The 23,884-nt window shown below is 37.9% G+C and overlaps 2 protein-coding genes across 2 annotated transcripts in view; one reads left to right on the top strand and one right to left on the bottom strand.

Annotated features, from left to right (window-relative positions):
* Positions 1-21,810, top strand: part of LOC107048806 (breast cancer anti-estrogen resistance protein 1) — a 53,131-nt gene extending 31,321 nt beyond the window's left edge. Inside the window, exons 2-7 of the mRNA XM_015272223.1 lie at positions 3,376-3,522; positions 4,678-4,821; positions 13,301-13,421; positions 14,772-15,736; positions 17,869-18,216; positions 19,470-21,810. Of these exons, the coding sequence (XP_015127709.1) occupies positions 3,376-3,522; positions 4,678-4,821; positions 13,301-13,421; positions 14,772-15,736; positions 17,869-18,216; positions 19,470-19,757 (2,013 nt within the window). The 3' untranslated portion in view covers positions 19,758-21,810. The remainder of the gene's footprint in view (positions 1-3,375; positions 3,523-4,677; positions 4,822-13,300; positions 13,422-14,771; positions 15,737-17,868; positions 18,217-19,469) is intronic.
* Positions 21,811-22,378: 568 nt separating this feature from the next.
* On the bottom strand, positions 22,379-23,205 carry LOC107048807 (N-alpha-acetyltransferase daf-31). The gene has a single exon (XM_015272224.2). It carries the CDS (start codon positions 23,106-23,108, stop codon positions 22,518-22,520), a length of 591 nt encoding a protein of 196 aa, XP_015127710.1. The 5' UTR covers positions 23,109-23,205; the 3' UTR covers positions 22,379-22,517.
* Between the last annotated feature and the right edge of the window lie 679 nt (positions 23,206-23,884).

Below are 23,884 nucleotides of genomic sequence, written 5' to 3'. Positions count from 1 at the left end.
TAAATTACTATTATTCTTCTTTTTAGGGGAAATAATTGGGATGTTCTGCTCTCACTTTGCTTTCAAGTACATGGGATTCCACCTAATCGTACTTCGGCCATGCGACGAAGACGAGAAAAATGGGACGTGCATTGTAGAATTTGCAAGAGCATTGAATAAGCTTCAAAATGACTATTGCTGTATTGAATTCGGCTACTTTGGTTCCCAGTCAAAGCAGGATCAAGTTACTTAAACGGGTCATGTATAAGGTTGGCCTGTTGTGATTCAAATGAGGACTTCAGTCTTTAATAATATGTGGACCATTTAGTTTGGCTGGCTTTCTTTTCATAGAGATTTGTAGGAATCCATTACCGATTATGGGTGATACTGGATAATATTTAGAATGACTGTTCATGGGTGATTTTTATCTCTAAAATCTACTGATAGATTCCTACAAATTAGAGATGGACTCCTGAAAATGAATGATATTACTCTGAAAATTCATGATGATGTCATTGGAAGTTAGTGATAATTTTGCTGAACATTGTTGACAAAATCACTGAATTTCAGATTTCTGCACTCACTGAATTTCACAATCGCGAATACCTCATGCAGTGGATACTCCCTATGATTTCGCTTCTCTAAGATTTCAGTTGGAGAAGTTGACTTCCCCCACCATTAACAATCTAAGCGCGTGTAAGTAGTGTGTGGGCTCATCTGCGCGACAGGAATGCGCAGTAGGACCACTGGCGATGCAGGAGAATTGAAACAGAGTGTTTCCGTTGAAGATGATTTTTTTTACCAAACGCGGTATCGTAAAATTTCACGTTCGTCCATTCCCATAACCTTCACATCGAGAAATTTTACTGTACAGGAAACAGTAATTTTTGCATCCATAGATTTGTTTTTTTTTAATCGAACAAATAGTAAGATATCCTCCGCAAGAGGTATTTTTTATCGAACTACAACTTCACTCCACGATTACCTTTCGTATAGTAAAATTTGCCATAATTTTGTAGTACTTTTCATTCAACTTTTTTCTCCGTGTACTCCTTAATTTATGCAAACTATAATTAAATATATATTAAATATCACTACAATTAACTATAATTAAATATCAATTATGTCTCACAATGAATTTTTCTCACATTTTCCCCTTCCATCATCTCTACCTATTTTCCTTCATCTGCCAGAATTGTGGGAGAGAAGAATTACCGTTCAATTTTCTATCAACGAACAAAGGAAGAAAAAAATCTCGAACCCCAAAAGTAAACCTTATCTCCCGTTTTCCCCTTCATTACCCAATTGATTCATCACATTCATCCAAGAGATACAGATTGCCGGGCCAAAATCCCTTTGAACTTGTTCTCCGTAACCAATTTTTCCTACAGATAACAAAGTTCAACTTACCCTCCTTTGTATTTATTTACGTTTTTCCATTCTGTGTGGAGTCTTTCATTCCCTCTTGAGTTGAGCGCGTGAATTTATCGCGCCGGCTGGTAAGATCGGATAATGCCCCCTGACTCACACAAGGTGAAGGAACCAGCCGGTGTCATAATACCAACGTTTGAATACAAAATGGTTTTTATACGGATCACATGAGATACCAAAAAAATTACCTCGACGGTGGTCCCCCTCGGTGACTCAAAATATTGGTTTAGGACAGGTTTTTTTCATTTCAATTCGGCTTTCATCCCGCCCCACAATACCATTTGCGACAGTTTTAATCAAACTCTCTGATGTATGTAACGACTCGGTTTTATCGAGCTGCAGAGAATGAGGGAAATCGGGAAAGCTTCATTCGTAATATCCGAATGCAATTGCGTCTCCAATCTCCACTTCCAGAACGGTATTTCTCTTCGAAGTTCATCTCTCGGATTTTTCGGGGGTGATTAAATGTTGATTAGATCCTCGGAGAGTGCATGTCATCGCCAATTAGTGGCACCTAATTGCATTAAGCACTCTCGGAGCGCCTTGAAAATCTTCCACGTGCAATATTAACCGTTCAAAATTTAATTAAAACGTCGAAAATTCGGTGGATGAGAGGAGAGTTCGGGTAAGAAGGGTTTAAGTGGAGAGCAGACAGGAATTTTAATAATATATTGTTCTCGTTATGGTGTGTAATCTCATGCTTCGAAGCATTTTTTAATTACGCGAGTGCTGGAAATGAGAAGATTTTCATTGAAAAAGACAGCATTAACCCTCGTTTGGTACATGAGTTACCAAACTGGAATCGATGAATTTCTGAGACAGGAAGAGGTGCAACAGAATATTTCATTTTCATTTTTATTTCATAAAGATCCAACAGCACAGGCCAATTACAGGATCAAATAATGCTAGAAGATTGACGATTCTTCTACGCGATTGAAGTAAGTTCATTTGCGACAAAATCATACTTGAGTACAATGTTGTCCGGTGGTTTGGCGCAGTGGGTAAGTTCGTTGCCTCACATGCGAAAGGTTCCGAGTTCAAATCCCGGCCGGGTAGAATGGTGCGATCTAACCATTTAAAGTCTTGATCATCATCGCAGTATACTCTAACCGGGTCGAAGACCGGTTCGGGATTTGAACTCGGAACCGTTCGCATGTGAGGCAACGAACTTACCCACTGCGCCAAGCCACCGGACAACATTGTACTCAAGTATGATTTTGTCGCAAATGAACTTACTTCAATCGCGTAGAAGCGATGTAAAATAACGATAAAAAAAAAATACTTGAGTACAAGAATATTTTAAAGCATGAGGCCTTTCTCTTAGAATTAAGCAATTGAAAAAAATTTACTTGTCTGAAGAAAATATGTTTCAGATATTTGAAATTTTTTTTCTCAGTGTAGAGACAGAGACGAGCATAGGTACATTTACCTTACGAAATTTTACGACCAGCAAACGTTGAAAATCATTCGCTAAAGCCATTAGTTCCAAACCTATCGTGAAAATAAGCTGTACTAAATCCCTGAAATCTTCTCGTTTCATTCAATTCGTCACTGCAATTGTTTCTAAAAATGGTTTCATATTTCTCTAAAATGTTCTCTACACATGTTCTCTGCAACCAATCTCTCAAGTAATTCAATCTCAAAGCAAGACCACATGCTCCAAAAAATGACGTCACATAAACTTCTTCTGAGTGCGCGGCCAATTCAATTGAACTCACTTGAGTGCTTCTGGCAACATAACAGAGACCCAAACACTTGTCTCACACATTGTCACACTGTCGCCTCTTTTACTCGCCCCTGAGCCTAAAGAGCAGCATTAATTGGCAAGAACGGGAGGCCTCAATAATATTTCTCTCAAAACGACGAGCACAGAAATTATTTCGTTTACGTTTGAGGGAGTAAAAAGGTGAATGAACCAGACCGAACAAATTTACTTAAGCCATTTGTTACCCTTTGTGTTTTCAGAAATGCGTAAAGGCGCGCGCCCTTTACGACAACATAGCGGAGGCACCCGACGAGCTGGCATTTCGGAAGGGTGACGTTCTAACGGTTTTAGAGCAAAATACCTCGGGTCTGGAGGGATGGTGGCTATGCGCCCTCAGGGGCAGGCAGGTAATCTATCTTCCCCATTTCCTTAATTCGATTAGTTTTTAATCTATAGTTTTTCTTTTCAAGAAAGATTCGCATTAAATTGGCTTTTATTGCTTAAAGTTTTCTATTTAAGCAGCGATTTGTTTAAATGTTTTGTGATTGTTTATGAAAACTTTATTGTATTTTAGTTATTAGGGTGGTCCTTAACCCTCGATCACTCGTTCAATGAGCGCGGCGCCGCCCGTTTTCGTTTTTTTATGTTTTAGTGTTTCTCGACATTTAAAAATTCTGAAAAAATTAGAGTTCACGGAAAAATAATATTCCGTGGCTGCCATACTTGAATTGAGTGTACAATATACTTGATTCTTATACTCGAATGGGGAATTGGTGTTTCAATTCGATTATTTCGTATCAGCCCGGGTTGTGCCAAGCGCTCTCAAGTGTAATATAAGGGTTACACACTAAGTATGAGAATATAAGGGTCAAAAAGTGGAGGTTAAAAAATGAGGGTCGGAATATTAGAGTCAAAAACTGAGGGCCTGAATTTAAAGGTGAAGGAATGAAGGTCAGAATGTTAGGGTTAAAAAAAGAGGGTCAGAATATAAAAGTTAAAAAAGTGGGTGGACGCACTTGAATTAACTTTGCTTGCATATTTTTTCGTCACCCCACACGGAGATAAATTTTTGATAAAAATTATCCTACCGTTCTATAAAAGTGTATCATGAATCATCGTTTCCTCATTTCTATCTCGAAATTTAGTAAAAATTAATATATGAAGATCAAATTTTATTCTACATTAGAGAAATTTTATCCTGATAAAAATAAAAATTACCGTGCCGGTAGAGGAAAAAATTAGTGTACCGGTAGGGAAAATTTTCCAACCGTTCTTGAATTTTCGTTGTTATCTACATAAAAATTATTGGACTGGAAGGGTAAAATTTATTATGCTTGAGGATAAAATCTCTCTAACGGAGAATAAAATTTGATCATCATATATTAATTTTTACTAAATTTCGGAATAGAAATGAGGAAACGATGAGTCATGATACACTTTTATAGAACGGTAGGTTAGTTTTTATCAAAAATTTCTCTCCGTGCATACAAGGAAATTTGTACGAGTAACTACAACTCACTACTTCAACAAGTTCACTTATTAACTGTCGTTCAACTTTTCAGGGAATATGTCCAGGAAATCGACTGCGTCTGCTAGTAGGTCAGTACGACAGCGGTATTGGCGGTAGTCGAGCTGATCTCACCCTCTCCGAGGACGGAGTCCAGCGTCATGGAAAAAGACGCAGTTGGCACGTTCAATCGAACAGGGTGAGTGTCTTTAAATAGATGAGCTAAATAATCGCATTGCACATAAAAAGAAAACTCCCCCATCAAATCCCGGGATGATTGGATCGAGTTCAAAATTATAGTCTCCCATTTTTCTCCGGATTTTTCTTTCCTTTCCCTCTGATTTCGTTCTTTCAAAAAGGAAAAACAGCAACTAGATTTTTCTCATTTCTCTCCGAGGGGGTCAAATAAAAGATTACTGGCAAAGGTGAGGCAGGAAGCAGCTGATGATACGTATTGAAGTACAGCCACGTGCCAGAATGGCCGACCACGCCCTCACGAGTCCCTCAAGAATCCTTTTATTCTCGAAAAAAAATCCCCACCGTTTTCCCCCCAGTCAAAGACTTTCATTTACACGTTCCACGTTCTATCATTGTGTTACCACCACAAAACCGTTATAAATACTCATCCTCACCCATGAATTCACTCCCGACATCTTCCTTATGATTGATATCCCACATGACTTTTATTTTCCTTAAAAAAAAATGGGAGAACAGTGACAGTTGGTCCAAGTTTAATTTGAAGCTCAATTCGGTGTACCCCAGCAGATCAATTTGGATTGAATCGATGGTCGGGTATGGGGGTAACATTCATTGGCTAGTTTGTGTGCGCATATAAGGACTAATTCGTGCGGAGCGAACCCGTACACCCCATCAATTTGAATGGGCACCCCCAGTGCCTAGTCGGACCCATATGCCGGTACGTGTTGTTCTGTTGGAAAATAAATAGAGGGAATAATGTAAGGGAAGGAGTCAGCTGACCCGACTGTTGGTGGAGATTGACTGGGATCTCTCAGCGGAAATTTGAAGGGGGAAGAGTTCTGATGGCCAATCGGGAAACTTATGAATTTTACTTTTTTGTTGGAGGCCTTTACTAGTTATTTCGATGAGAAATTAGTACATTACATGCCCGAGCCTTGGAAAACAGATCACCGTCCTCCATGTGCAAGATTGCCTTCCGAGCCAAAGGCAAGGATGGCAAGTACTTGGGGAAGGGTGATATGTTTTCCATGGCGAGGTGTGTATATTAATTTTCAGGTCCCGTGACACAAAAAATTATTTTCTGTACTGCTTCTCACGATTTCTCGTCTGGGAATTGGTATTACATACTTCCCAAACTCGAAAACTTGAAAATCACTAGAGAAAAATATTGTTCCTGGGCTGTTGCGATGGGATTTTTTTACTCGTGTGGCGTTGGCCTCCGAGCCGTAGGCGAGGAATGGCCAACCACACGAGTAAAAAAACCCATCGCAACAGGCCGGAAAAATACTATTTCGATCGCAAAGAACTCATGATGTTTAGATCATCGAGTTGATTCTCTTACCATTGAACTGTCGAGTGTACCATCAGAAGACAACTTATGTGGACATGTAAAATAAAGGATTAAACTATCAAGTTTTATCGTCAAAATAATTGTGTTAGGTTTTTCTAAACACAGAATAAAAAATACGAATCGGGAATATTTTACTCCCGAATTACGAATATGTGTGTGAATCAGGAATATGTGTATTCCAAAATCGAGAATATGTATTCCAGATTCAGGAGTTCACATATTCTCAATGCTGGAATAAAATATTTCCATTTCGAAATATTTTTTGTTATTAGGCCCGATAAACTGCGATTCTAACTTCGTTTCGCTCGGCTAGCTCGCGGTTTTCCGGTCCGTAACATAAAATAGTTCACATCACACGGCCCACAAAGTATTTCCTCACATTCCTCAAAATGTGAGGGCCAAATGATGAAAGCTTTAATGATGAAATCTTGTTTGAGTACTTGATTCTGAAGACGGGAACTAAAAGTGATTTCGATATGATGAGATGGGTAGAAGAATATCAGAAGGGGTATTGGAATTAATAATTTATCGCTCAATGCGCTTCCCAATGAACTGTCGAATGTCACCACTGGACCAATATTTTATTTGACATAATTCAGTAGCGAAGTGGTAAAACGGTACAAGTCAATTTTGACTATTGACCAGTTTTCAATGAATATCTCGGAATCTAAGGGTGATAGCAAAACTTATATTATAACTTTTTTTGTAGAGCCGATTGAGAGCTACAACAAATGTAATCATGAAAATGCCGCCCTCCCTTTCATTCCCCTTCCTTAGATTCGGAAATATTCCTCAAAAACTCAACTGGGAGATAAGTCGACTTAAACCGTTTTACCAATCCGCTACTGAATTATATAGATTGGTGTTGGGTCAAATGACTTTTTATTGATAAAATCTAAATGATGACACGTTTCATGTTTGTTCATTACATTTCCATCGGTTTTAATCGAAAGAGAAAATTAGTTAGATGCGATCGAATTATTTACTTCAAATAATCACCACTGACTTCCAATTCAGTATATTTCTGGAAGCTGGACACTTACAAATTTCTCCATCGGAGAGATTATTCTTGAGTTCGTTGATTACTGTTCATCGCCTTCATCATGAACACAATTACATTTTCCTAGACAATTCTAGAGCATCTTTCTGCATTCATCAAAACCAGCAATGATCAGTAGCAGGATTCGAACTCATGATCTTCTGTTTGCCAGCTGAACACTCCTTCCCATCATCAAAGGATGAATCCTAATCATGATAGAAGTCCCTATTCACGTCTCTCCGTTCATCATTTCATTGATTTCAATCCAAAGAAAAATTAATTCAACAACACCGAATTGTTTGCTCCCAATGACCGTTCAACCGGTTCGGAGAACTTATATTTCTGGAAGCTGTACAGTTACCTTCTTCCCCAGGATACAAACCCATCATTACAAAACCAACAAAGCGCAAAACACTTACAGAAGCGATGAAGTCAAGACCTTTTTTTCAACAACAGGAATTTTATGGTGTCTCCCATCGAGAACCTGCTGGCTTGTCTGCTTGCCATGTTGGACACTCTGGTGTCTCTTGTTGGCCTTATAAGTCCCTGAGGTCGGTCGCAGACGCCAGTGGGGCGTGCGACAGTGTATCTGCACTCGTGCAAACACACTCCCCAGTATCTTTCAGCAGAAATAAAGGAGACAAAAGTACTTTGTAAAAAAAGGGGGAAACAGAGGAACAGAAAGCAACATGGAGGAGAGAGTCAAGAGGACACTGCAGTCATCCCGATGGAATGTGCGGGCGGCATCAAAGAGTAGAGGACAGAAGATGCGTGCATGGATAAGGCCCATCTGCTCCCCTATGTGGATGATACTTTTATTCGAAACTTCCTCTCTTGTCCAGTGTTTTAATTTGTCCTCTTTGGAGCAAAAAACATACGAAATAATGGAATGCTAGAAATCTGGGGGCAAAACGCTTGCGGTGAGAGTTATATTTGTCATGAGAATTTGGCTCAAAAATGAGTTAGAGGTTTTCGGTTTGCATAAAAATCTTGTACTTGAAAACATTTAAAAAATAGAGAGAAAACATCAATAACATTCAACGTTATTATCAGAGAGACGTTTATCTTTGAAACAATTTGCATCTAATGCAACGGAGAAATGCAAAAAAGGGACATCACATGTCACTGACATGAACTTGGTATTCGGAGATAGCCTCATGGTTTCATGATGAAGAGGCATTGAGTGGATTGTCAAACACATGCAAACAATTTTGCTTTTTGACTTGCGATGAAGTTGTGGGTCTAAGTATTATTATTGTGAATGTATATTCGTGCTAGTGGGGATAGCTGACTTTTTGACTTTTAAAATTAGCTTCCAACCGCTTACATGGATCCTATTTACTTCTCTGGATCATCTTAAATTATACGATTATTTCTTTTATAGTCAAATTCTCTTATGTATGCTACGGGTGCATCCTGAGCAGTTATTACATATAAACAATGGATTCAAATCTAAATGAGAAATAGACTTTTACTGTTCTTTCTTCATTAATATGGTACGAGAAAGAAACGGTTGTACTCTACAAAGATCAAATGAATATCATGACCTAATAACAAAGAACGCTCAGTTCTTTTGCCCTCCGACGTCATTGTTTATGTTTATATCAATGTCTCTCCGACACTCTCCATGTCGATTCGTTTTTTAACGCATAACCTCATTAAAACAATTCTGTGAAATAAAGCTAGGGGAGAGTCGGGCTAAATGGGACATTCCGTGATCGTTTGTAATTGTCAATATTTTCATTTATAAGTGAAGATACAATTGGAAAAGATCTCAACACGTCCCATTTTGCCCGACGCTCCCCTATATGATTCAACAATGAGTTGTCAAAAATATGAATCATCACGAAATATGACACCGATGTCGGCGGCCGAGTCTAGTGTGCGAAAGGTTGCGAGTTCGATCCCAAGTGGAACCAAATTTTTCAGTGGGAAACTCCGGCGAGCGGGAGGTTGCTAATCGAGTAACCGCCAGTACCGGCATGTGTTTCCTGTGGTTTCCTACGCCGCTCTTATGTTCTATAGAGGTGCGAATGCGATACAGTGTAGAATCCACCGCCGCATGCATAGGGTTGGATAGAAATATGACAAAAATTAATCCTAGCCTGGTCACCAAATGTGACTCTGTGACTTGGTCACCTCCGCGGGGACTCCCCGCCGTGCTATTTCGGTTTTGGCGTTGCCGAATTTACTCTACACTTTCCGGGCGCGTTTAGCGAGTCTCATGCAACGTCGCGTCATGGGCATTTTCTTTTAAGGATGTACTACACCCTTTCGGCCAAAATTCACTTTTTTTTCATTTTTCTGGCAAATTATTGATCGGATTGCCGCAAAATAATATACCGTTTGTGCGTTTTATCATCATTGACTGACTCACGAAGTTTCATGATAGTGCAATCATTTTCCTGCATTTTTTCTAAAGTATGGTCAATTTCCGAAAAGTTTTAGAAAAAACGCAGGAAAATGATTGCACGATCATGAAACTCCGTGAGTCATTGAGTAATGATAAAACGCAAAAACGGTATATTTTATCACGTCAATGCGATCAACAATTTACCAGAAAAATTCAAAAAACGTGAATCTTGGCGAAAAGGGTGTAATACATCCTTAACGTGGAAAAAAAATAATTCATCTGTCCGAAATAATTTGTTTTCTTTAGAAATTTTGGAAAATATGTTGTTCCAAAAACTATTATAATTTTTTAGACACTTCAATTGACAAATCAATTTTTTTTTAATTTGTCCGGTCAACCAGTCAATTGTAATTGAAGAAAAACGACGCGCGGCGGGGTTTCCCTCATAGGATAACCAATATAGTAGGGTTAATGGCAGAAAAATTTCTACTGACCAGTTTATATTTAGTGGGTTCCGAATAGCAGGGAATATATGACTGTAATTATGACGTGAATAAAATTGACTTCACATAGCCGTCACAGATTTTAAAACGTGACGTCATCTCACATCCCTGCTGCTACCTTCCACTATTTCATTGCTGATATCTTTAGTTTTAACCTTCGTATTTGTTCAGAAAATGTCTTGGTGAATTCAAAATGATTGTAATGTCCCTCAAAACAGCCTCCCTGCCCAACGATTTAGTCCTCCCGTGGCCCTTCTCATTGCAGAATACAACAAATAATAAAACGATAAAATCTGAATGCAGAACGCCTTCTCAGTACACAATTCTATAAACAGCAAGTGAAAACAAATAAATAATAAAGAAGTATGGAGTACCTGAGGAAGTCTGCGTAGGCAGGGAAACTACAAGAGATATCAATGAACCTCGGGGAAACTTGTTTTTGCGTGGGTTTATCCTCAGTTCACCAGGACCTAGAGTCCTACGTATGTGTAGAGCTCACACTTGAAGGATAAAAATGCTTCTGATTAATTAGGTAATCAAGTTTATAAGCGATGACATCGTGTAGGCAATATTCAATTAGGTATTAGAAGGGGAAAAATCATATTCCTCGGGGCTTAAGTTTAATTACGAAAGTCTGTTGGGCGTTTTGCAATGGTGATACAATTTAATACACTGATAGAATGATTCATTTATTCCAAACGAAATTCGTTAACTATTAACGAATGGTAGAGTTGAATATGACCAAATGAATATTCGTTAATAGTTAACGAATGGTTCACTTGAATGGCGAAAGTCAAGTCAAACAAGGCTCCTCAAATATACATTCGTTAACTATTAACGAATGAACATTTGGTGGGACCGAATAGACCCTAACCTCCAACCAAAATCCATTCGTTAACAATAACTAATCCGTTCTATCAGTGTGGGTGAATGATGAAGTGGAGAATGAATAAATTTTACAGATTATTTTGCAAATATCTTCGGAAGGAGTTGATTGAGAAAATTTTATGAAGAGATATTTTTTGTCAAAAATTGAAGTTCATGTTTTTCATTGATTCTAAACCCAGAAAAATGAGGCGTTTTGAAACTATTTATTTAAACTTTTTCTGGTCATTTCAACAATATTTTTTTTTTTAAATCAATGAGCTCTAATTTTTTCTAATGAGAATGTTTCCATTGTATGAAATAAATCATTACTACATTCTAAAAAATCCTCTATCAGCATCTAATACAATATTATTGAATGTGAATATATTTTTTCTTTTCGCTGTCTGAACAATTTTTTCATTTCATGCAGAAAAATGGTTTTTAATCAAATAAAAAACTTTATTTGACATTTTTCACTCATTTCAAGAAAAAGGATTTAATTATATTAACCAAATAATTTATTTATTTGAAATGAATGATTTTCTTAATATAAGAAAATTTTATTTGGTACTATTTAAATAAACTCTATTTGATTCAAATAAATCATTTTTCCAGGTGTCTAACAACTACAATCTTTATTCGGATTAAGCAAGCACTCGCTCACATTTAGCGGATTTTTCATTTGATATGAATTAAAAGATAACTAAACATCATGTTTAAATTCTAATAGACCTTCGAATATAGTATCGGAGATAATTGCGAAAACCCCTGTACTTCCATGAATTATTCTGAACCTCCTCTCTAAGATGTTCCAAAAATGATAAACCTATTTTATTCATAAAATAATTTTAAAAAGACCAGATTTACATGGATCAATCGAGGCAATCTCCCACAGCCGCCGAAAAATTCTCCATCAAAACCGTCTGTCGACAAATTCCCCCAGGATTTCCCTTCGAGAATGTTCCCACCAAACCTCCCGCAATAACATAATTCCTCATCTAATTCCTCCCTCAGAAACAACAATGCCCATTTGGCCCCCTTGTTATGCACCAGTTGCACGTTTCACCAACGCCATAACTATAGCCCACCTGAGCCCCCCTAGCATCTTCAACCCCACTAAAGATCGCCCAGCAAGACATACCTGGAGGGATCTTTGTGCGTTCCTATGGCAACGTCCTCTCTCCCGCTAAAATTTTTCCTCTTTTTCTCTCATTTCCACAATCCCTTTCTCACTGGCATACACTTTCCGTTTTCATCTATTCTCCCTCCCTCTTTCTGTACACATTTTCCACGTTACAGGTCGTAGGGCTTTCGGTGAAGGCAGTGGCGAGAGAGGGACGAGAGGGAGAGAGGGAGAGTGCGCCGCGACGCTCGGTATCGACCGACCTCAACCCCCAACTCCGTACTGACTCCACTACGTCCTTTCCTCTCATTCCATCTCACCCCTTTCCGCCCCTTTTCAACCCTCTAGCATCATCCCCCTTCACCACTACAATCAAACATCCTAGATGCCTCTCTGCATTTCCACTACGAGAGAAATAGTAAAATAACGTGGCTGCTTAATTCAGGGTCGTTCTCAGTCTACTCCATCATTTTTTTCTTTCATTTTTCGTTTCAAGAGGAAGGCTCACTGTGTACACGTCGCGTACACTCATTTATAGAAGAAAAGGTCTCTCTCATTTCTCTATTGAAAAAAAGAGAATTGATGAGGGTGAGCTGTGTTGGAATAGTAGAGAGAATAATGGAGGAATCGAGTGGCTATTGGAATGGTAAATTTATTAATTTTTCAATCAAGTGAATTCTTGAGTGATGGGATAAAGGTGACAAGTTTATCTTTTAGTCTTTTTAGATCTTGATATTTATTTCTGGAACATTTAATGAACATTTGAAGATGTTTGAAATAATAAAGCGTATGAAATTTCGGCAGACCACACACACACACTCATTCCCGGAGGTCTAAACCTTTCATTCTGTACTCTTCATCTCCCCTCGATAGGGGGAAAAGTAAACACGTCTTTTCTCCTCAATTGTACATGCGAGCCCTTCACTCAGGGCGGAAACGTCATAATTAACCCACCCGAGGGTTTAATTGGTGAATGAACGGTGGAGAAGAATTAAGAGTCCTCATCCTTCATTTTTCACGGCATGCCTGGCAATAGCAATGGCAATCATATCGCCCCGGGATATCGAACGTGACTGGCACGGTAGTTGATGGATATTGTGAGGCGTGGCCGGCGTTGGTGGTGTCCTGGATCTTATCCAAATTTATACTCCTCCGGGGGACGTAAGGACTGGGGCTTTAATTTCCGCTTGTTCTTTTTTTTTTTAATTTTTTGTAAAACGTGTTTTTATCTTTTTGATCCACAGGTGGTGACACCGCAAAAATGTGGGGATGTCTATCTGTACGATCTGCCAGCAAATCGGAGCAGCCCAGCCCCATCCTCACATCGAGACTCGCCGCTGAACTCGATGGATCAAATTCATGGAGGTAATTTTTTTTTTTCGTTGCAATTGTGGGAACATTCAATTAAGAGTTTTCCATCAGCTCATGGGGATTGAATGTTTTTTTCTGGTCGTTTGCGATGTGGGGATGTTGTACTAATGAATTTTTTTAGTGATTTGTGGTCTAACGAAACGAGTCTAGATTCCTGGAGTATTTTTTTTTCTATTCACATTGCCTTAAATAAGAGAGTTTTATTTCGTTAAAGGGGGGGTTTTATTTTAATGAGAGCGAGAGAGAGACAAATTCATTCGTCATAGACAAAAGACTAACTCCTCGTAATCAATATATCATTCAATTGTCACTTGATTCGCACTTTAGGGGGAGGGAAGGGATTATTCATTCATTCCGAGCATTCGATAACATTATTTTTTTCCTACTACCGTTGTGGTTTGATAGACTCCCCTTTTCGTCTGCCTTTATGTCTTTCTTCCAGTTTTCTCTTCATAATTATCTGCGTTACCATGCGCCGTCTTACTATTATCAATTGCGCCCCTTTCGGGCTACTACTGCACGGGAAACCATGGAAAGCCCCGGTCGTATAGCCGATCGATATTGCAGGGTCCTACTGTGTCCTTGTCTCCTAAATTTTACTGTACTCCAGAGACGCGAAAAATTTATAAAATTCAAAATTCATTTATTCATGATCTATTGCGAATAAAGTAAACGGCTGCCTAACTTTATTCTTTGGAGTGTAATGAACATAAAAAAAGTAAAAATCGTATGAAAACTACGGCGCAAGGAGCACTTTAAAGGTAAAAACAGGAAAAACTGAAGTTTGTCGTGATTATACGGGGTAAAATCGATTGGGTTCGCGATTCTCCCTAGTTATTCCCATATTCCGTCATATATTACAAACTTTTCAATGTGTCCCAAGACCCAGTGAAGACTGAAATTTCATCGACGTATCCCCTTAATATAATTAAATCTTTTTTCATGAAGCAAATAAATAAATTTATTAATTTGTACCAAAAAAATTCTTGAACTAATTAAAAAATGTCAAATAAAGAGTTTTGATTCAAAAGAACCATTTTTTTAGGTGCACTGTCACCTTCCCGATGTATTCTTTTGCAAAAAACTTCTTCATAAGATCTTTCTCATAAAACTTCATAAAAGTTCCCTGATAGATCAAACCCAGAGTTAACTCTGTATCAACTCTGGGTTTATCAAAAAAACCCAGCGAAGAAAGAGAGAAACTCTGAGAAATTTTCATAAACCCAGAGTTACCTCTGAGTTTGATTTATCAAGCTTCAAAAGAGGAAGAAAATATTCTGTCGTATCGCCACAGAAATTGATCTCCTTCGCAAAATTGACGGAAAATTTTTTTTTTTAAAACAGGTCGATTCTCCGGTGGTCACCAGAGCTCGATAGACTCCGGTGGTGACGTGAGCGATTGCTACGACGTGCCGCCCCGTGCAACCCCGGTAATTCCATCTCCAGCAAGCAGTCCAAGCCCAGCCCCCTCGTGCTATGACATCCCCAGGCCGCCCACCTCCTGCACACCGAATTCCAATTGCTCCGGTGGTTCAGGGGTCACTCCCCTCGACTGTTACGATGTTCCTCGTCCCCTGCAGCCACTGACCCCAAGCAGTTCAGCCTCGAGTCTGACGAATGATGGATCTCTGAGTGGATCCAACAGATCGAGCATTACAGCGCCCGATTACGATATTCCTAGGCCTCGTCTCCCCTCATCCTCGAGGTACAACAGCCTCCAGAAGATCTCCACAACTCCACCGCCGAGTCAGATCCCGCAGAATCAACAGATTTATGACGTTCCCGTGAGCAAGGAGGGCCCACAGATCAGCAAAGAACTTCCCCTGGAGCTCGAGTCAGCCCTCGAGGGCCTCCAGAAGCTCCAGAGTGAGGCGTCAGCTGCTGTGGGACGTCTCCTGGGCTTCGTCAGCCCCGGATGGAGGACCCCACAGCGTCTCGATGCCACACTGATGGATTTAAGACTGGCAGCTCTGAGATTACGAACTTCTCTGCATGATTTAGCTGAATTCGCTGAGGGCACACTTGGTAATGCAAGTAAGGCACCTGACAAGGGGCTTGCCAAGAAATTTAGGCCGCTGGTTAAGGCCCTCAGGGACTCAGATAAACTGGTCCAGGAGGCTGCGACCGAGTTGGATCAGATGGAGTGGGACGCCGGGAGGCTTGCGAGGGGGGGTGGCGAGACTCCAACGCCCACTAATGGCACTCCACCGAGCATTGGGCAAGCACTACAACCTGATCCACTGGATCAACTCATCGCGTGCGCTAGGGCACTTACTGAGGATGTTCGACAAATTGCCAGTTTTATTCAGGTATTTTTTTTTATTGGATTGTTGGCGCGGGGGGGGGGGGGAGATGGGGTGTTGAGTTACAATGGGACTGTGAATTCGTAGAAATGTTTTGGTTTGCTTCTGGATTTAAAGTAGCATAAATATAAATTAAATTTTTAAGATTGAAATGGGAAATGAATTCTAAACGGAAGTTGATATGAATTAAAACATCCTGGTTGCATGTGTAAAAAAATTTAATGGAAAATCTTAGTGAATTCGCGAGAAAATTCTATTGAAATTATCCAGAAATTCTGTGAGCATTCTATCAAAATTCTAGGGAATTCTCGTTAAAATTCTTTTTTTTGTGCAGATTTTATTAGATATTTGATAGGAGAAAGTCAATAGATTGGATTTTTCTTTTTGAATTTTTCTCGAGATTTTTCCTGTTAAAATTATTGAGCACGGATTTTCTAAGCTTTTCCGCTATATTTTATTTTATTTCGCATTACGGGATCTGAGTGCATGCACATAAAACATTTTTTATTGACGAATAATTTTTTTTCGGGTATTTTAAATTTATTTATTCTGGGAACACTCAACGACTCGCGTGGAGTTTAGATATACTACTTTAAATTTAGAGTGAGTTGACGATCAATATCGTTGGAGTTAAAGGAGATTGAATGATAATTCGGCACGAGAAATGCAAGAGCTCCACAAATGGTGATTCAAGTCCGTCTGTGGTACCAAATTTCAATGTTTGGTTTTATTCTATTTAACAGAAAATTAGATTTTTTATCGCATCTGATGTTTTACATCAAGATCTTGTCTATGGGAATTGGATCCTCACATTTGAAGTACACGAAATGAATATTTAATTTTATTAAATTGAAATCTATCGACTCAATTGCACATTGTATAATCTGAATTGCACATTATATAATTCGGTTTTAAACGTTCTTTCTTAAGTACAATTTCGACAAGATTTAATTTCAGCATGTAAAATTCAAGGAAAATAAATCCACTGATTCGAGCCCGGGTTTTACGGATTCTGTGTTTTTCTGCACTCCACATACTTGAATTATACATGTTAAATTGCGCCCAACAAATTAAACATTCACAAGTTTGACTTGTATAATGTAGTATTCAAATTGCACAGTTGGGTTGATAAATGTTAATTTAGTAGTAATTCAATATGGATATTGTTCAGTTAGAACGTGAGGATTACAATTTCTGCAGGCAAGGTCTTAATGTGAAGCATCCAATGTGTCAAAAAATAAAGGAAAATGCTGTGTTGGTGTTGAAGTGTGCCAGAAAAATTTTCATTTCACAAACTGAAGTGTGTTGATTAAATTTATATTACGTATATCATTTTAGAAGTGTTATTCGACCGTTTAGGATTTATAATCAAGACTTTGTTCGGCCTTACGGTCCTATGACGTTACTGAATTTACAACTCAAATTTCGGCAATACATTAGTCCTCAAGATGACCCGCACCTGGGTCGAAACATTGGCTTTTTTGACACACGAAAGAAATTCTTTAGAAAAATTCTAGTGCTGGTACTAGAAAAAATCCCAATCCACCGGTCATGAAAAATTCTAGTGCTATTAAGCTAAAATTTCTAGGGATTCCTGATAAACTTTCCGAGGATTTGTGTAAAAAATTCATGTAAGAACGGAAAAAATTCACGTGCTACTCAATAAAATTTCCAGTTCCGGCACTGGAATTGTTCTCTAGTCGTAACTTTGCGCCCTTTCACTCGTGATAACACTAAAATTTTTCTATAGAATTTCTCTCCGAGCAGCAAAATTTGACTTATAAATTCAGTAATTTCACGAGATCCAAAGACTGAAGAAATTCTTGATCACTATATATAACGTTTTTCATATGTCAGTCTAATTTTGACGGAGCAGGTCTTTTTGGCGCGGTTTTTTTGGCGCCACACACCCAAATGATGTTAAAAGACACTCAAATGTAGTATTTTCTCGGTGCGCCAAAAAGTCGCAAAGCAAATTCTCAGTTTTTCTATGTTTTGTGCTATTTATCTTAAACTCCAAGATTCTATGCAACTGATCTCAATGTAAGATTTCACGTTTTTCGTTGAATTTGAAGGATGAAGGATTGATTTCAATTTGTAAAATGGAATTTGAATATGCTTTTGATATGTGTCCACAGGGAAACTCAACACTGTTATTCAAAAGATCGTCAATCATCTCCAGCAGTGCCAGCACAAATGCAGAGGACTATGACTACGTGAATTTAGATTCACGGGAGACTGTGGCGAAGCAGAGGGAGGACATAAGGGCGGACCTGCCTTCCGACGAGTTGAGGAAGACTTATGATCTGCTCGTGGCGGAAGCTGATAACGCCGCTATTCAGACAACTACTACCCCAACTCCAATGGATCCTAATGATAAGCAATTGTTGGCATTCTATGTGGCACAAGTGATAACACATGGGGCACATTTGACACACGCTATTGAGGCTTTTCTCCAGACAGTGCAGCATAATCAACCGCCTAAGGTAAAAATTCTATTCTTCCATTTCTTTTGAAAAAAAAGGTTTTTTTAAATAACTTTTTCACAGATCTTTGCTTGGGAAAATGATGAGTGACATAATAAATGGGCAATGCTCAAAATAATTAATTAATGATCCTCGTTTATACGCAAACATTACTCGAGAGGAAATTAATAGATTACTTTGCAAATATATTAATTTCAAAGATATTTATAAAATCATCTGCACTAAATTTGATGATGAGAGATGTTTTCTGATATGATCCTCTGAATATCCTTATTTCCTACACTTTTGAAAAATGGATCCTAAAATCTCACGTAAAAAATGGTGAAATGCTTAACAACTAATTCACATGGAATTTGCATGCGTCTTGTTACTAACAAAGCAGTTAATTTCTGGAATATTCACTGGAATTTCAGATGATAATCAAGATTATTGGACATTGTGGAGATTCAGGCAACTATTATTCTGAGCTTCCGATCTATTGGGAATTCAATGGAATGTTCAATTTTCAGAATGAGTTTGAGAATGAAAGCTGTTTGAGAATACACTTTTCTTTGATTTTCGAGATGAATAAAAAAACATTATTATGTCTTTATTGAACAATTCCATGATTTGATCTTAAATTGAATTCAAATTTGCAACATATACAACTCAAATGCAGCTATTACTAAATTTAAAAAAATGTTTACCAGTATACAGTAAAATTTGATATAAAAAAAATGATTAATTTTTGTTGTTTCTTGCTATGTTTTCCTAGCAGATGGAGGAACTAGCTCAAAATAACTAATTAATCATTTTCTTTTCTAAAAAAAACTTTGAAGTTGAAAAAATTTAACAGATTATTTCCCAAATGTAGTTGTTTCAAAGTTATTCACCAAATCAATTCAATTATTTGTAAAATATGTCTGCTGACATCATTCTCGGAATATCCCTGTCTCTTTCACTGTTGTAACATTGATTCTGACGTTTCAATTTTAAAAAATTTTGAAATTTCGAACAACGCCCAATGCACATGAAATTTGTATTGATTTTGATACTGGCAAATCAGTTAATTTCTGGAAATTCAATAGAATGTGATGTCCAATTTTCACAATGAGTTGAAGAATTAAAGAACATTCGATTTCGTCGAATGCTCAAAATGAATAAAAAATTTAATGACCGATTTAATCTCAAGTTGAATTTAAATTCGTTTGTACAGTGTACGGTAGAATTTGATAACAAGAATATTTATCAGGCAATTTTTTGTTTCCTTCTAGGTTTTCCTGGCACATGGAAAATTTGTAGTCCTGAGTGCGCACCGTCTGGTGCACATTGGCGACACGGTTCACCGAAATGTCACGAGCAATGAAATACGAACGAGAGTCCTTCAATGTGCAAATGCCCTGAGTGAAGCACTGGCGCAGACAGTATCAAAGACAAAACAAGCAGCCCAGTTCTTCCCAAGTGTCGTAGCTGTGCAAGAGATGGTCGACAGTGTTGTTGACGTTTCCTTGCTGTCTAAGGAACTCAAAGTTGCCATGATCCATGCTGCCCAGCAGCCTTAAATCCCAAGCATATGCCACTGTGGATGAAATGAAATTTTACCTCAAAAGAATTGCAGAATGAACTTTTAACAGTTCGAGAATAATTATTAGACATTATACAGCGTTAAAGTACTGCCAAAGCGTAATTTGCGGATAGATAAAATGATAAAATGAATACGATGGAGTCAAATGTATGGAGGAAAGTGGTAAAAGAAGATGGCTCCACCATTTATTGACTAGACGACATTTCAACTAAGGAGTGAATTCATGAATGATAAAGTCTTAGTACGCAGATAGATCTTGATGCTTTTGATCCAAAAGTTATAATTGATATCTGGTCTATTATGGGTAGATGACATTTGAGGTTGACCTGGCGTGAGCTGGATTGATTTTTCCCTTCTTTCTGAAAACGAAACATGTAGAAATGGAGAAAAATTTAACGAAATAGTCGAGAATGCAATGAAGTAATATTCATCTGGATATTTTCAATTTGGATAATGAGAAAGGGATGAAAAAAATCGAAAAATAGGCCTGGGGTGTGCTACACACCCCACGTGAGCGAGGAAGGGTTAAATTGGCTAGGCTGGCTGGAGCTAAAGCTCGAAGCTTTCCATTCGGAAGTTATTCATTAATCGAGTACATTAATTTATGAATTAGTGTATTTTCAGATGAAAACAGTTGAAATGTCGTCTCGGTGATAATTTGAGCTATTTGAGCGAACTGATCCAAAAATTTTCAATTATCTTAGAAATGATTAGGTTTAGAGGAAGATTTCAAGAGAAATTTTTGTGCTGAGATCTTTTGACATTTTTCATCAGTTTCCAATTCAAGATATACGTGGCAAATAAGTTAGGAAGCTGTATAAGACAAATTGATTGCAGATTATTCATTAAGATACCTTTTTTTGTAGAGTTTCCATAAAAAAAAGTTGTATTAATTTTGTTTCTCAAACCTTTTCTTTCTGAAGATGATAATAAGCAATTTCCTCATATCGTTTTATGAGTGTATCTAAAAACTCATCAATTTTAGAGAGAAGTATTAAGAGATTTTGCAGCCAATTTGATTAAATTCGAATTCTCTGACTGAATCTTCTAATTTAACAAAGAAATGATAATATAATACATGTAAGACAAATGTTTTTATTACGCTCGAAACTTCTAGGTTTCAGAGGATTCATTCTAAAATTCTTCAATGAAGCTTCAAATCGTATACTAGAGATCTTTCCACATTTTCCTCAATCTTTCACATTTAATAATAAAACATATCTTGCAGATATTTGTGCATAAACCTTGAAGTTTCCCGCAAAAATGGTCTCATAATTTTTCTCTGAATCTTTTATATGATTCCAAGATATGTTTGAGATGAGGTTGAACTGATCTTTTTTTACCACTTTATTACTGGAATACGTTCCGTGGAAGAACGTTCGTATGATACTGGCCTTTATTTGGTAGCTGAAAACCACGTAGACCCTTTTTGGAAGTCATTGTAATTTTCCACGTGTTTTAGAGTCGAAAGAAATTCAACAAAGAGTGAAAGAACAGAGAAGAGATAGTGATGAATTAGGTAGACCCATGGATATAATAGTAATTGTTTTCACGTTTCGAAGGAACCAAAAAAAGAGATTTCACCATCGACTTTTTTGAGTGAAAGAGAATCAATTTTTTATACAAAAACTTTTGTCGGGCAGCTGTAAGTCCACCATTGGATTTTTGAATACTTATCGATGTTTTATTGAAATTGAATTGAAGTCACAACGACACTAAACTGCTGATTGATGCAGAGAACTGATTTTATAAAGAGAAACGTTGAAGACCAGGGAATATACACGTTTGCAGTTTCGTAAATTGTTTATAATTTATTTGCGATAAGATTTTGTAAAAAAATGTATTAGTTTTTTAAGACGAGTCGTGTATTGTGATGTTTTTAGGTAATAGGCCAATTTGCGTAGCACTGCGGCTCATATCGAGGCAAAAAATTGAAGAAAATATTGAAAAAAGAGAATTGTAAAACACTTAATTGATTTTAGATGTAAAAGTATTATACAATGTACATAAATATGAATATTTATATATAATTCCTGTCCTATGAGTGTTATCCATGAGTAGAGAATGAAAAATTGAGAGTAATACTGTATCCGAAAATCGTGCAATCAGATAGTAATCGACAGGATTGAAGAGGCAGCAATTATCTACTTATCAGCGTCAAAAGAGAAATTGCAGGAATTTTGAATTTCTTGTGGTTTTTATTTTTATGGCGTGTCACCCCCTGTATTTATAAATCCCCCGAGAATTCAATAAAGAATTAAAGCCAAATAAAGATGAATTTTCTATCTCATTTAGATCCATCATTTTCAATTCAGGTCATAAACCAAATTATTTCAGCAATATCTTCAGGCGATTGAAGACATTTCGATAAACTCGGAAGAGGTGTTTGGGTATTTTCTTCCATTTAATATAAATAAATCTTCCATTTCATGTTTTCTTATAATTTTCACGTGTTTTGCCTTTCCTTTCCATTACAATGATTGAGTCTAAAAAGAAGTTGATGATTTAAAAAATTATACAAACATCCCTAAACGAACGTACCCAAATGTTAATATTCCCATTGGAAAACTTTTTTTTTTAAATAATAAATAGTGAAAATTCCAAAAAGAGAAAGCAATTGAATCCCACAAGATCTTTATTATCACCTCACCCTTCCAAAAATCTTAATTTACCATAAAAATTCATTAATCCATGTACACAATCACCCCTTCCACTCCATCAAATTCATTAAAACCTCCTAAGAGTGATCGCAGCACCGGCCAGTATGCGTGTGCTGCTGAGTGGCCCCAGTATTTTTCACCGCGCAGTCCTTGATTCCCTTGCAAGCGTCGTCCCTGATCCTGTCCTGCTTCTCGCTGTGGAAGCTGCTGAGGTCCCTCTTCATGGCATAAGCATCCTCGCCATCAGCGTAGTACTTGGGTTCAACCTCTGACACTTCGAAGCCCAAACTACTCGTGTACAGGTTCAATGCAGCTCTATTACTGCGTCGAACATGAAGAGAGACGTAATTAGCATCGAAGCACTCAACCATAGCCCTCGAGGCCTGGTTCATGAGCTTCTGAGCAATTCCCAAACGTCGGTGCGACCTCTTGACAGCTAAACTCGTGATGTGACCGTGAGGATTGTCCTCGCAGTCCTCCTCCATTTTGGCTAGAACGTAGCCAACGATCCGACCTTTCTCGTCCTCAGCGACGTAACTCAACTGTGGCCACGACAACGCATGGTAGAGGTAGTACTTCATCTGGTAGTTCTCGGGCAGACACTGGAGATTGCAGTGCTGAATGTTCAGAAGATCGTTGGTGTTGGCACAGCGAATGTTTATCGCCATTTTAGGAGAGTATTTTAGTGATCAGTGGGTAATGGGTTGTGGCGATTCGTTGGATGGATTTCTGTTCGATGTTTGTTCAGTCCTTGCGGAGTTTTTTGATGCGAGAACGACCGTTCTTGAGATCATGCACTGATGAGGATTCACTCATTCCACCGAGGAGCTCACGGACGAAACGGAAACGGGATAAGAAGAATTTCCAAACCAAATACCATCCTGAAAGATGAAGAATAATCATGAGAGTTTGGGAGGGAGATACATTGGGTTTATTCAGGTTCAATCAATGAGGGTAATTGAGAGGTGATTTTTTCAATATTTTTGAAACTAGGTATTACAAAGTTATTACCTGAATCCACTAGTTTCGATAGTGTACATTGAGAGTAAGTTTTTGATGAATTTTCTTGAATCTGTGTTGTGGAGGGAAGTAAAATCTACGAAAGTTACATTGAGGAAAACTTTCTTTTAGGAATAAATTGAATAGAAAAATCTAGCATTCCTCGATTGGCAAAATCTATTAATTTGTATTTGACTATGACATCTGTTGACAATTGTGTAGTTTTGGTGTGCTTTATTTTCATAGATATCTGATCAAATCTGAAAGATGAAGAATATTGAGAATCAGGAAGGGAACTCTTTATTACTACTCAATATTGGTATTCCATCAATGAGGGTGATTGAGAGGAGTCGGTAGGAGGAGATCGTCCAGATGATTTTTTTCAATATTTTTGAAACTAGTGGGTATAGAGGGAAATGTTAAGACAGCTTTCGCGTGATCAATC

Source organism: Diachasma alloeum, unplaced genomic scaffold (assembly GCF_001412515.2).
Source record: "Diachasma alloeum isolate Michigan unplaced genomic scaffold, Dall2.0 Dall_scaffold_00197, whole genome shotgun sequence".
In the NCBI taxonomy this organism is placed as follows: Eukaryota; Metazoa; Arthropoda; class Insecta; order Hymenoptera; family Braconidae; genus Diachasma; species Diachasma alloeum.
The sequence above is the reverse complement of the archived record's forward strand: the minus strand, read 5'-3'. Positions and strand labels throughout refer to the sequence as shown.